The sequence below is a fragment of the Ranitomeya imitator genome, chromosome 1 (assembly GCF_032444005.1).
Source record: "Ranitomeya imitator isolate aRanImi1 chromosome 1, aRanImi1.pri, whole genome shotgun sequence".
NCBI lineage: Eukaryota > Metazoa > Chordata > Amphibia > Anura > Dendrobatidae > Ranitomeya > Ranitomeya imitator.
Genome location: NC_091282.1, coordinates 890,707,038 through 890,721,316, shown reverse-complemented (window position 1 = coordinate 890,721,316; position 14,279 = coordinate 890,707,038). Strand labels below are relative to the sequence as shown.

At 43.3% G+C, this 14,279-nt stretch overlaps 1 protein-coding gene across 1 annotated transcript in view; it reads left to right on the top strand.

Moving 5' to 3' along the window:
• Positions 1-14,279, top strand: part of ANXA3 (annexin A3) — a 131,886-nt gene that overhangs the window by 96,560 nt on the left and 21,047 nt on the right. The window contains exon 8 of the mRNA XM_069743197.1: positions 10,255-10,311. Within this exon, the coding sequence (XP_069599298.1) occupies positions 10,255-10,311 (57 nt within the window). The remainder of the gene's footprint in view (positions 1-10,254; positions 10,312-14,279) is intronic.

Sequence of the window (14,279 nt, the reverse complement as noted above, 5' to 3'; positions counted from 1 at the left end):
AAGCAATAAAGAAGCACATGGAAAAAACACACACCCCAGAATGTCTCAAACCACAGATTGCCCTTCTAATGTAAGGGTGTAATGCTGAGGGTGCGTAATGTTGTTGGTGCGTAATGCTGAGGGTGCATAATGCTGTTATCGGAGTCAAAGATGAGTACTTTGAAGAATCTAAGGTCCAATACAATTTCTGTATTTTTTTTTTAACACTTTTTTTACTCTTGGTGTTCTGAGCAAAGAAAACTGTTTCATGAACATATATGCAAACTTGGACCGGTTAATTTGGAAATTTATAGTACCAATCTTCTATGTTTTTTGGAATGAGGGAGAAAACGTAAAGTAGCACAGGAAGCACAAACAGGTCCTTCTCAAAAAATTAGCATATAGTGTTAAATTTCATTATTTACCATAATGTAATGATTACAATTAAACTTTCATATATTATAGATTCATTATCCACCAACTGAAATTTGTCAGGTCTTTTATTGTTTTAATACTGATGATTTTGGCATACAACTCCTGATAACCCAAAAAACCGGTCTCAATAAATTAGCATATTTCATCCATCCAATCAAATAAGTGTTTTTTAATAACAAACAAAAAAACCAACAAATAATAATGTTCAGTTATGCACTCAATACTTGGTCGGGAATCCTTTGGCAGAAATGACTGCTTCAATGCGGCGTGGCATGGAGGCAATCAGCCTGTGACACTGCTGAGATGTTATGGAGGCCCAGGATGCTTCAATAGCGGCCTTAAGCTCATCCAGAGTGTTGGGTCTTGCGTCTCTCAACTTTCTCTTCACAATATCCCACAGATTCTCTATGGGGTTCAGGTCAGGAGAGTTGGCAGGCCAATTGAGCACAGTAATACCATGGTCAGTAAACCATTTACCAGTGGTTTTGGCACTGTGAGCAGGTGCCAGGTCGTGCTGAAAAATGAAATCTTCATCTCCATAAAGCATTTCAGCCGATGGAAGCATGAAGTGCTCCAAAATCTCCTGATAGCTAGCTGCATTGACCCTGCCCTTGATGAAACACAGTGGACCAACACCAGCAGCTGACATGGCACCCCACACCATCACTGACTGTGGGTACTTGACACTGGACTTCAGGCATTTTGGCATTTCCTTCTCCCCAGTCTTCCTCCAGACTCTGGCACCTTGATTTCCGAATGACATGCAAAATTTGCTTTCATCAGAAAAAAGTACTTGGGACCACTTAGCAACAGTCCAGTGCTGCTTCTCTGTAGCTCAAAAGTGGCTTTACCTGGGGAATGCGGCACCTGTAGCCCATTTCCTGCACACGCCTGTGCACGGTGGCTCTGGATGTTTCCACACCAGACTCAGTCCACTGCTTCCTCAGGTTCCCCAAGGTCTGGAATCGGTCCTTCTCCACAATCTTCCTCAGGGTCCGGTCTCCTCTTCTCGTTGTACAGCGTTTTCTGCCACATTGTTTCCTTCCAACAGACTTACCATTGAGGTGCCTTGATACAGCACTCTGGGAACAGCCTATTTGTTGAGAAATTTCTTTCTGGGTCTTACCCTCTTGCTTGAGGGTGTCAATGATGGCCTTCTTGACATCTGTCAGGTCGCTAGTCTTACCCATGATGGGGGTTTTGAGTAATGAACCAGGCAGGGAGTTTATAAAAGCCTCAGGTATCTTTTGCATGTGTTTAGAGTTAATTAGTTGATTCAGAAGATTAGGGTAATAGGTCGTTTAGAGAACCTTTTCTTGATATGCTAATTTATTGAGACCGGTTTTTTGGGTTATCAGGAGTTGTATGCCAAAATCATCAGTAACTTCAGTAACTTCAAAATCATCAGTAATCATCAGACTCTGCAAAAACTCTTACTGTTTCACTTATTCATTCTCGTCTGGACTATTGTAACTCTCTACTAATCGGCCTCCCTCTTACCAAACTCTCCCCGCTCCAATCTGTCCTGAATGCTGCTGCCAGGATCATATTCCTCACCAACCGTTACACCGATGCCTCTACCTTGTGCCAGTCATTACACTGGTTACCCATCCACTCAAGAATCCAGTACAAAACTACTACCCTCATCCACAAAGCACTCCATGGCTCAGCACCACCCTACATCTCCTCTCTGGTCTCAGTCTACCACCCTACCCGTGCCCTCCGCTCCGCTGATGACCTCAGGTTAGCATCCTCAATAATCAGAACCTCCCACTCCCGTCTCCAAGACTTTACACGTGCTGCGCCGATTCTTTGGAATGCACTACCTAGGATAATACGATTAATCCCCAATCCCCACAGTTTTAAGCGTGCCCTAAAAACTCATTTGTTCAGACTGGCCTACCGCCTCAATGCATTAACCTAACGATCCCTGTGTGGCCTATATTAAAAAAAAAAAAAAAAAAATTAATTAACTGGTTCATGCAGCTTTACATGAACACCCAAGCCTTACACTATGGCTGGTCCGAATAACTATAGCAATTGTTACCATCCACCTCTCGTGTCTCCCCTTTTCCTCATAGTTTGTAAGCTTACGAGCAGGGCCCTCACTCCTCTTGATATCTGTTTTGAACTGTATTTCTGTTATGCTGTAATGTCTATTGTATGTACAAGTCCCCTCTATAATTTGTAAAGCGCTGCGGAATATGTTGGCGCTATATAAATAAAAATTATTATTATTATTATTATTATCAGTATTAAAACAATAAAAGACCTGACAAATTTCAGTTGGTGGATAATGAATCTATAATATATGACAGTTTAATTGTAATCATTACATTATGGTAAATAATGAAATTTAACACTATATGCTAATTTTTTGAGAAGGACCTGTATAAACTCCATACAGATATTTCCATTTTCTGGATTCGAACCCAAGACAGTACTAGAGGGCAACAGCACTAACCACTTAAAAGATGTTTAGCTGCTGATTCACTATCCAGAACTCATTCAAACTCCTGGTTTAGTATTTACCGTAAATCCTCCAACTGCAAGCAGTGAGTGACTGGGGCTTTAGTTGGGGGCTGTAATTCTATTTTGCAAGGGGACCAGAGCGGCACCGAACAAACTGTTAAGATGTCGGAGGGTGAGTTTATGACTGGGGGATTTAAAGCACCAGTCCAGCTATAAAAAAACAAAAAACTCTGTAATGGTGCTTTAACCAATAACCTGCCTAATTTCATATGCAAGGCATGTCTCTACAATGTTCAGTATATAGTAGGTCCTTTCCTCCTTAGACCTATAGCTCTCAAAACCTAAAGTTAGATTTCCATTTTATTAATTGAAGTCCCTGGTAGGGATGGGCGAACCCGAACTGTAAACTTCACACGGTCCCGAACAATGGTTTCCATGGGAAACCTTTGTTACAGTTCGGGCTGTAAAAAAACAAAACAAAAACAGAAAGTTAATAATAAATGTTATAATTATACTTACCTGTCCACCGATGCATCCTCCTGTCCCGCTGTCTCCTGGCCGCATCTGCTTCCAGGGCCGCTCATTACCTTCAGCCGGTATTAACTGTATTCGGCAGTCTTCGGCACTTACCGGCAGTGTTCGTGTAGTGACGTCACCGCACGAACTGCCGGAAAAAGCCAAAGACTGCCGAGTGCAGTGAACACTGCTGGCAGTTAATGAGCGGCCCTGGAAGCAGAGGTGGCTGGGAGACAGCAGGATGGAGGACGCGTCGCTGGACAGGTAAATATAATTATAATGTTTTATTAATTTTCTGTTTTTTTGTGGTTTTTTTTGTTTTTATTTTGTTTCCAGTTCACCACCTGACAGCACCATTGGAGGACGTCCTTCTTACCCTCAGTGGGACAGGAACAACAAGCGGTTAAAAGGACCCTCCCCAGCCTTTCCCTTCCCTTCCGCAAGATATCTGCCACTGATGCCTGCCATGGGGGGTCCCTCAGCCTCCCCACTGTAGCGCTGCTCCTGGGGTCGGGTCTGCTTCCTCCGTACAGGGGGCTCTCGGTCCTGACGTCTGACTGCTGGGGGGTGAGTGCGGCGCTCGCTTCCAGCTCAGCGACCGATTTCCAGCATGCGGCAGCTTCCTTCTCCAGAGACCGCTTCCATCAGCGGCCACTTCCGGGTCCAGCGGCCGCGTCACTTCTGGCCGCGAAGGTTGTCCGACTTCCGGAGTGCGGGACGCCAGCAGCAGCGCCGGCTCAGGAGAGGCCTTGGAGCAAGATCAGCCGCAGGGACGCGGTAAGGAGGGCAGGATCAACCAGGTAAAACCTATATAAATATCACAGGGTGGTCTTTATGCCACCGGCCATCCTGACAAGGAGCACTCGGCTAAGCTATCTCCGCTATGGAAGAGACAGCCAGACCTGAGGGGACTGACCAGCTACAGGGGCACGTGAGTGGGCTAATCTAAGCCATACCACAATGCTCACCCCTCCCCCTATTTCCCTATCTACTGCTGGTATCTCTATGTATTCTAGGCAGAGCCTCCCATCTCCGCACCTGAAAGGAAAAAATCCGGGAAAAATAAATGCCCTATTTGTGCTGCTAAATTCCCGGAAAATTGGCGAAAGCCACTATGCAAGTTGTGCACATTTAAGATTGTGGGTGATGAACAGACTGCGTTATTAACCAGTATGAGAACAATGATTTGTCAGGAGGTTCAGGCATCCATCTCAAGCCTGTATCTTCCCCAGACAAGTCAGTCAGAACCGCAAACATCACGGAAAAGACCAAGAGTCTAGTCCTTCTTCCGAGGAAGAGAATTTGGAAGAATCAGACCAGGAAGGGAGAGACTAATCATTGGGCAGAGGGAAAGAGATCTCTTCTTGGCGGCAGATACAGATGAGCTTCTTCATTCAGTTCGTAACACCATGCAGTTACAGGACACGCCAGAGGAAACCTCGATCCAGGATGAAATGTTTGGCAGTTTACATGCTCAAGTCACAAAAATATTTCCAGTCAACAATCATATTCATTCCATGATTCTGGAAGAATGGCAGGAAGCGGAGAAGAGACTAGTAGTACCTAGAGACTTCAGACTCCGTTTACCTTATAATTCGGAGGATATTAAAGTGTGGGATGAAGTTCCCAAGATTGATGTCCAATTGGCAAAGGTGGCAAAGAAGACCTCAATTCCATTTGAAGATTCCTCCGCTTTAAAGGATACAATGGATCGCAAAGCAGATGGACTGCTCAGGAGAACTTGGGAATCCTCGGCAGCAATAATATGGGCCAATATAGCTGCAACAGCAGTAGCCCGGTCCATGCATTTATGGATAGACGATTTGGGGGAACATCTCAAAGCTAAGACTTCCAGAGATGTTATTCTCAAATCTCTTCCGTTAATTAAACTTGCAACAGGCTTTATGGCGGATGCTTCAGCAGAATCTGTACGCTTCGCCGCCAGAAGCGAGTCTTTGTCCAGCACGGCCAGAAGGGCTTTCTGGCTAAAGACTTGGTCAGGGGATATCCAATAAAAAAATAAACTGTGCGGAATCTCATTCTCAGGGAATAAAGTATTTGGGCCTATTCTAGATGACATTTTAGAAAAAGCCTCAGATAAAAAGAAAGGGTTCCCTGAGGAGAACGCAAAAAAAAATTCCAGCCCTTTCGTAGATCCCGACCTAGTCAGAAGACGGACTACAAAGGGATATCGGGGAGGTGGTCTTATCCCAAGGGTGGAAAGGGTAGAGACTCCATTTTCCCAAGTACAGGTGCAGGAAAGCCAAAGAAATGACATCAAGGTGGAAGGTCGGTTACAGAAATTTCTAGGGGGTTGGCAGAAAATATCCCCAAATCCTTGGATTCTGTAGGTAATTGCTCAGGGGTACAAACTAGAGTTCTCCAACCATCCCCCAGAAAGATTTATAGTAACCAGACCCTGTCCGCTCTTAGACTCCTCTATGTGGACAAACATCCAGGAGTTGTTCGTTAGAGGCAATCATCCTGGTACCCGTCTCGGAAAGAGGCAAGGGCCATTATTCTCACTTGTTCTCAATAAAAAAAACCTTCGGGAGACTCCCGAACGATCATAAATTTAAATCCCTTGAACAGGTGGGTCAGGTACAAAAGATTCAGAATGGAATCTATAAGGTCCACAACGCCTCTCATAGACAAAGACATGATGATGTGCACCTTAGATCTAAGCAATGCATACTACCATGTCCCAATACATGCTTCCTACCAAAAGTTTCTGAGATTCGCCCTGATGAACAAAGGAGTAATGTATCACTTCCAGTTCAGATATCTCCTCTTCGGTCTTGCTTCAGCACCCAGAATATTTACCAAACTAATGTCAGAGGTAGTAGCCTATCTAAGGAACCAGAATAGTGCCATATCTGGACGACTTTCTGATAATGGCGAGATCAGAGAAACTTCTCAAAATAGACTGCAGCTTCACACTCTCCATTCTACAGGACCTGGGGTAAATTGTGAATTGGAAAAAATCATGCCTGGTCCCAAATTCCAGAATGAAATTTTTGGGGGTCATATTAGATTCCAGCGCCAGAACATCTTTTTTACCAGAAGACAGACAGAAGGCCTTGATCAGGCGCATACACCAATTCAGAAAGAGTACTCCCTCCTTAAGAGAGGCAATGAGGATTCTGGGCTTAATGACGGCATGTATACCCTGTGTGAAATGGAGCCAGTTTCACTCGCGAGGGTTACAGAAAGAGATTTTGAGATCTTGGAACAGGAGACAGGACTCTCGGGACAAGAAGATGATTGTTTCTCCATCAGGAAAGAAATCCCTAACCTTGTGGACCACACCGAAGAATCTAAAGGTGGGGTTCCATGGGTCCTTTATCCCTGTGTCACTGTTACCACAGACGCCAGTCAATTCGGATGGGGCGGACATATAGAAAGGACATACTACCAGGGAGAATGGAGTCCTCAGATTGCCACAAGGTCGTCAAATTTCAGGAAGCTGTATGCGATCTGGAAGGTGCTATACCAAGCCCAGTCACAGGTCAGAGACACACGTAACAATACTGTCCGACAATGTGACAGCAGTGGCTTTTCTAAGACACCAAGGAGGTCCAAGACACCAAGCAACACTTAGCAGACCAGATCTTCAGATGGGCGGAGAAATTTGTCATCCATCTCTGCAGTTCACCTGGAAGGGCCAAAAATCAGGTAGCAGACTTCTTGAGCAGAACGCCTGTACATCCCAGAGAATGGGAACTAAATCCAGAAATATTCAGCAGTCTGTGCCATCAGTGGGGGAACACCTCATGTGGATCTTTTTGCCACCAGGTCAAATGCGAAGACCAGAGCATTTTTCTCTCTCAATCCTCTAGATGGAGCCACAGGAGTAGACACCTTGTCTCCGTATTGGGGAGAAGGTCTCCTGTACGCATTTCCGCCTCTTCCTCTGATACCGAAGACACTCAGGAAGATACGGGACGAGAGAGCAACCGTAATCCTGTTGGTTCCTTTTTGGCCAAAGGAGCTGGTTCTCTCTACTATCCAGAATGTCAACAGAGAAACCAATCTTACTACCGAACAGGCAAGACCTTCTTCTACAGGGGCCGGTGTTCCACAGAGACCCAGACTCTCTACACCTATCTGCTTGGATCCTGAATGGCAAACCCTAAGATCCAGAGGCCTGTAAGAGGATGTCATTACCACACTCCAGGCAAGCAGGAAGCCGGTGACCTCAGCGATCTATAACAAAATCTGGAAGCGTTATCGTTCCTTCCTAGGAGAGGTTCCTGTGGATACTTCAAAACCCGACATTCCCAGAATCCTCGACTTCCTACAACTGTTTTGAGAAGGGCCTCCGGCCTAGTACTTTAAAAGTACAAATTGCAGCGCTTAGCGTCTTTTTTTGATATGTCACTAGCCTCCCATACTTGGATAGCAAGATTTTCCAGGGCCACACAGAGAATGAGACCACTTGTAAGGAAATCAACTCCTCCTTGGGACCTAAACTTGGTCCTTAATGCCCTTTGTAAAACCCCGTACTTGTTATCAGAAGATATGGGCATAGCCAATCTCTCCTTTAAAACAGCCTTCCTAATTGCAATCATGTCAGCTAAAGATTGGGGGAGATGCAGGCTCTATCCATTCAGGATCCATATCTTCAGATCTTTGACCACAGAATAGTCTTAAGACTTAACCCAGCCTTCCTCCCCAAGGTAACATACATAGTAACATAGTAACATAGTTAGTAAGGTAGTGTCCTCAACAAATATAAATCAGGAGATAATCCTTCCCTCGTTCTGCCAACACCCTAGAAACACAAAGGAAGGGGTCTACCATAACCTTGACGTTAGGGAGACTATTCTAAAATACGTGGGGGCGACAAAAGGTTGGAGACGGTACACTAACTTGTTCATACAGTACGGGGGTCCAAATAGAGGTTGTAAGGCAGCAAAATCAACCATTGCTAGGTGGATCAAAACCATGATAAACCTAGTGTATACAGACCAAGGGAAAGATCCCCAAGATATATTCTTAGAGCCCACTCAACTCGAGCGATCTCTACATCATGGGCAGAGAAGGGGGAAGCCTCAGCTGAGCAAATTTGTAGGGCGGCGACTTGGACCAGTCTTTCTACCTTTGCCAGACACTATAAATTAGATGTCTCATCAGATCAGTTAGCTTTTGGTAGAAAAGTATTACATGCAGTAGTCCCACCCTAGTTTACCATCCTTTGGTATTCCTCCAATGGTGCTGTCAGGTGGTGAACTGGAAAACCGTAATTAGACCTACTGGTAATTGTATTTCTAGGAATTCATCCTGACAGCACTACTGGTTCCCTCCCACTGCAAGTGTGCATTATTGACTAATGTGATGTAACATTGGTGTATGACTGTTAATGAACTCTTTTTGCATCCATCCAGATGTGGTACTTAGAAAATCACTGGTGGGTGGAGTGGGGAGGGTCCTTTTAACCGCTTGTTGTTCCTGTCCCACTGAGAGTAAGAAGGACGTCCTCCAATGGTGCTGTCAGGATGGATTCCTGGAAATACAATTACCGGTAGGTCTAATTACCGTTTTTTACAGCTCCTCCTCCCCATCCCATATATGTTAAGTCCGAGTTCGGGGTTCGGACGCAAGTTTGTGTCCTCTGTCGCCGAACTCTAACTTTACAAAAAAAAAACTTGGGCAAACCCGCCGATCCCGAATAGGCGGTTGCCTATCACTAGTCCCTGGTATTTGTATGCATAGGAGTCCAGGGGGCGGTTCTATTCACTGAGCCTCTATTAGGACCGCCCACTTGACTTGTGTTATATTAATTGAAATCCTCATGTTTGTAAGCACACAAGTTCTACTGAATCTTTTCCCGCAAACCAATATATCAGCTTCTTCTCTAGATCATGCTGTCTATAGATTGAACTACATGTACAACGTGATTGTTTGTTTATTTTTGTAATATTTTCTTTTTTTTAGTATGGACTACAGGAACTAGTTAAAGCCCAGCTGTTGCCATATTCTTGCTTAAGAGGCCAGGTTTAAACCAATCTTACAGAAAAAAAATAACATGCAAAAAAAAAGCAACTGGCAAATTACTTCATTGAGAAAATTATTCCAACCATTGTTTCTATTTTTTCTGTCTTTAGAGCCACGGCTTGTTGTCTGTCAAGTGTAATTAATCTATAGTATCGCTGACCTCGATTTGAAGGAAGTAGTGGTGGGCATAGTCTGTCTGTCAGACTCCACACAGACAGAGGTGGTCTTTTAGCTCAGAATAGAGATGTCTTTGACCAGTGACCAGAGCTAAGGAAGGCCCAGTTAGTAAAGTAATGGTAGAATGCTGATGATGATGCACTGCACAATGAAAAGTGAATGCCATGATAAATAGTATGAAATTCAGCATATTTCTTAGACACACTAGGTACTGGTATGTTACCCAAATCAGATATATCTGACTGTTGTGCATAGAGCCACAAGACAATGCTTTTGTATCTGCTCTGTGTGAAAGAATAAGTACTCTTCAGGGATCTATTTATCTGTAAACTCTTATCAATATCAAATTAAATTCCACCATGTTAAAAAATAAAAAAAAATTGCAACCTAAATTCTGGCAACTTTGCTACGTGCAGTAGTTTCGTATCAGCCTTTTAAATGTATGAATTCAAAAAATAAAAAGAAGATACCAATTTAGGATTGTGTGGAACATGTTCTAAATACCTAATGAAGATAGTGATAGGCATTCCCAGTCCATAAAGCCCAAAGCAGATGCTGCTCTAAATTTACCATAGTAGATGAATTGAGGTCTTTAGCTTTGCTTACAAAAACACAATCAATCTCCATATACTTAATCCATAAAATTGATTCTCTTTTTTCTTTTTTTTCCCTCTCCAGGCCAGACGTGATGAAAGTTCAAAAGTGGATGAACATCTTGCTAAAAAGGATGCGGAGGTAAATTAAGCTAGACATGCCTCCCCTGCAGCCCTGAGCTACTGCCATGTGATAGTGATGTATACTACTTACCGACCTCACTTAGCATACAAATGGCTTGTCATTCCTGCTTCTTAACCTTCGTCCGGCTGACTAGGTACAATTGTAACTATTCCGTTTTAAAATTGCAATAACTTTTTTTCGAAAAGCCGTAGAGGGCTGAAATTTCGTGACATCTCTGCAGTTTTGGTCCAGAATATATTGGCCAAATATCACAGTGGAGGTATATATGAAGGTACAATTGTACCTCTGCAGCCTGTTAACGTTAGTAACAGACTGAAAAACGCACCAAGTTGGAGGAACACCTCATAATGATGGAAGGTAATTAATTACACATAGTTAATATGAGGCCCCCACAACCAGGTAATGGGACAATCAGGACCCACCAAGCTACACTATAAGCAACCACATAGAAAAAATGGTGGAAACGTCCATAAAGTACACAAAGTAGAAAAAACCTTTATTATTAAAATCTACATATACAAGGAAAAGACAGGGGCAAAGCCGGACAAAGTGGCACAGCACATCTACAACAACAAAGGTGGGAGAACACACATGATGATAAATGGTTACCAGGTCACCCACGGGGAGGGTGGGAGCCTACACGTGCTTGGTCTATACGATATTAGGTAAGGTCACCCTAACATGCTGCTATGGTATTACATTGTTTTTGCTGATTGCGCTGGTGACCATTTATCATCATGTGTGTTCTCCCACCTTTGTTGTTGTAGATGTGCTGTGCCGCTTTGTCCGGCTTTGCCCCTGTCTTTTCCTTGTATATGTAGATTTTAATAATAAAGGTTTTTTCTACTTTGTGTACTTTATGGACGTTTCCACCATTTAGCCTGTTAACGTTGTAAAATTATGCAGCCTGACGAAGCTTAAACAGTCCTAGTTATCAAGCAGACATATTTCACTCCATGTCTGATAAGATGAAAGCATATTTTAGTGCTTGATACTAAGAATGGCAGATGGCTAAATGGTTGCTCCACTACTTTTATATTGATAACATACAGTTAGGTCCATATATATTTGGACAGAGACAACATTTTTCTAATTTTGGTTATAGACATTACCAAAATGAATTTTAAACAAAACAATTCTGGTGCAGTTGAAGTTCAGACTTTCAGCTTTCATTTGAGGGTATCCACATTAAAATTGGATGAAGGGTTTAGGAGTTTCAGCTCCTTAACATGTGCCACCCTGTTTTTAAAGGGACCAAAAGTAATTGGACAAATTCAATAATTTTAAATAAAATATTCATTTTTAGTACTTGGTTGAATACCCTTTGTTGGCAATGACTGCCTGAAGTCTTGAACTCATGGACATCACCAGACGCTGTGTTTCCTCCTTTTTGATGCTCTGCCAGACCTTCACTACGGTGGTTTTCAGTTGCTGTTTGTTTGTGGGCCTTTCTGTCTGAAGTTTAGTCTTTAACAAGTGAAATGCATGCTCAATTGGGTTGACTTCAGATGACTGACTTGGCCATTCAAGAATATTCCACTTCTTTACTTTAATAAACTCCTGGATTGCTTTGGCTTTATGTTTTGGGTCATTGTCCATCTGTATTATGAAACGGCGACCAATCAGTTTGGCTGCATTTGGCTGGATCTGAGCACACAGTATGTTTCTGAATACCACAGAATTCATTCGACTGCTTCTGTCCTGTGTCACATTATCAATAAACACTAGTGACCCAGTGCCACTGGCCGCCATGCATGCCCAAGCCATCACACTGCCTCCACCGTGTTTTACAGATGATGTGGTATGCTTTGGATCATGAGCTGTACCATGCCTTCGCCATACTTTTCTCTTCCCATCATTCTGGTAGAGGTTGATCTTGGTTTCATCTGTCCAAAGAATGTTCTTCCAGAACTGTGCTGGCTTTTATAGATGTTTTTTTAGCAAAGTCCAGTCTAGCCTTTTTATTCTTGATGCTTATGAGTAGTTTGCACCGTGCAGTGAACCCTCTGTATTTACTTTCATGCAGTCTTCTCTTTATGGTAGATTTGGATATTGATACGCCTACCTCCTGGAGAGTGTTGTTCACTTGGTTGGTTGTTGTGAAGGGGTTTCTCTTCACCATGGAGATAATTCTGCGATCATCCACCACTGTTGTCTTCCGTGGGCGCCCAGGTCTTTTTGCATTGATGAGTTCACCAGTGCTTGCTTTCTTTCTCAGGATGTACCAAACTGTAGATTTTGCCACTTCTAATATTGTAGCAATTTCGCGGAAGGGTTTTTTCTGTTTTCGCAGCTTAAGGATGGCTTGTCTCACCTGCATGGAGAGCTCCTTTGACCGCATGTTTACTTCACAGCAAAACCTTCCAAATGCAAGCACCACACCTCAAATCAACTCCAGGCCTTTTATCTGCTTAATTGAGAATGACATGGCGAAGGGATTGCCCACACCTGTCCATGAAATAGCCTTGGAGTCATTTGTCCAATTACTTTTGGTCCCTTTAAAAACAGGGTGGCACATGTTAAGGAGCTGAAACTCCTAAACCCTTCATCCAATTTTAATGTGGATACCCTCAAATGAAAGCTGAAAGTCTGAACTTCAACTGCATCTGAATTGTTTTGTTTAAAATTCATTGTGGTAATGTCTATAACCAAAATTAGAAAAATGTTGTCTCTGTCCAAATATATATGGACCTAACTGTATCAATATCAGACTGACACCTGGCATCCCCACCGATCAGCAGCTCACTGTCGCTGAATGTTGGCAGTAGCAGAGCTGAACATCACAGCTTCCTCATATTTGTAGTGGCCAGATGCTGAAGATCTGCCTTTTTTAATGAATAGGAGTGGCCATTGCATAGTTGACAGAGCTAGGCTATTCAGCTTTGCCGCTGTGGTCACCAGCAGTGCATAACAGCTTTTAGCCCGTTCCATCACACTGAGTGCATGTGTATGGGGCAGACTGGTCTATACAGGACATGTGCTGGCTGCCTGTAAAAGTCGCAGTTGGAGTTGTCTCCAATTGCTGCTGTGTAACAATTTAAATGCCGCTGATTGGCACTACTATGGTGCTGATGGGGTGCCAAAACAGTCATGGACATGTGCAGGTCTCGGTCACTGCCATCTTTTGTACTTTCATGAAGTCTAGCCACATGCTGGGTTTCACATAAGATTGTAATTTATTTTATCTACTGCAGCATTCGTAGTATATATTACAAGTGAGCAAACGATTGCAGGTTCATATACTCCAGAGAGACTTAAAAATAAAGTAAAAAGGAATAACAAAGGGGTCATGGTTCTGCTCTTTAACTGATAGGAGCTCTGCTTAAACACGTCCAAACCTCCTGAACAGTATCTTGCTGGTATTCCGGTATTTCCATTGCAAACACAAATTCGATTAAGTGAAATTTGTTTTTAGTGTGCAATTGTAATAACTGCAACATATAGTTGATTGCTTTGAGATCCATATGAAAGATTGTTGTTTTTTGTTTTTTTTTGTAGATCAAAATTGTGAGGGTTTTTTTTTTTTATCATATGACTTTTTTTTTTTCATTGGCTTTTAAGTTTTTTTTTCTCCTACGCCTCATTGGGGGACACAGCCCGTGGGTGTATGCTGCTGCCACTAGGAGGCTGACACTAAGGGTACCGTCACACAGTGGCATTTTGATCGCTATGACAGCACAATCCGTGACGCTCCAGCATCGTAAGAATATCGCTCCAGCGTTGTAGACTGCTGTCACACTTTGCAATGTACGACGCTGGAGCGATAATTTCATGACGTATGTGCGATGTAGAAGCTGTTGGTTACTATGTGCACATCGTATACAATATCGTGCACACCTTTGTTGCACCATGCGATCATGCCGCCACAGCGGGACACTAGACGACGAAAGAAAGTTTCAAACGATCTGCTACGACGTACGATTCTCAGTGGGGTCCCTGATCGCAGGAGCGTGTCAGACACAGCG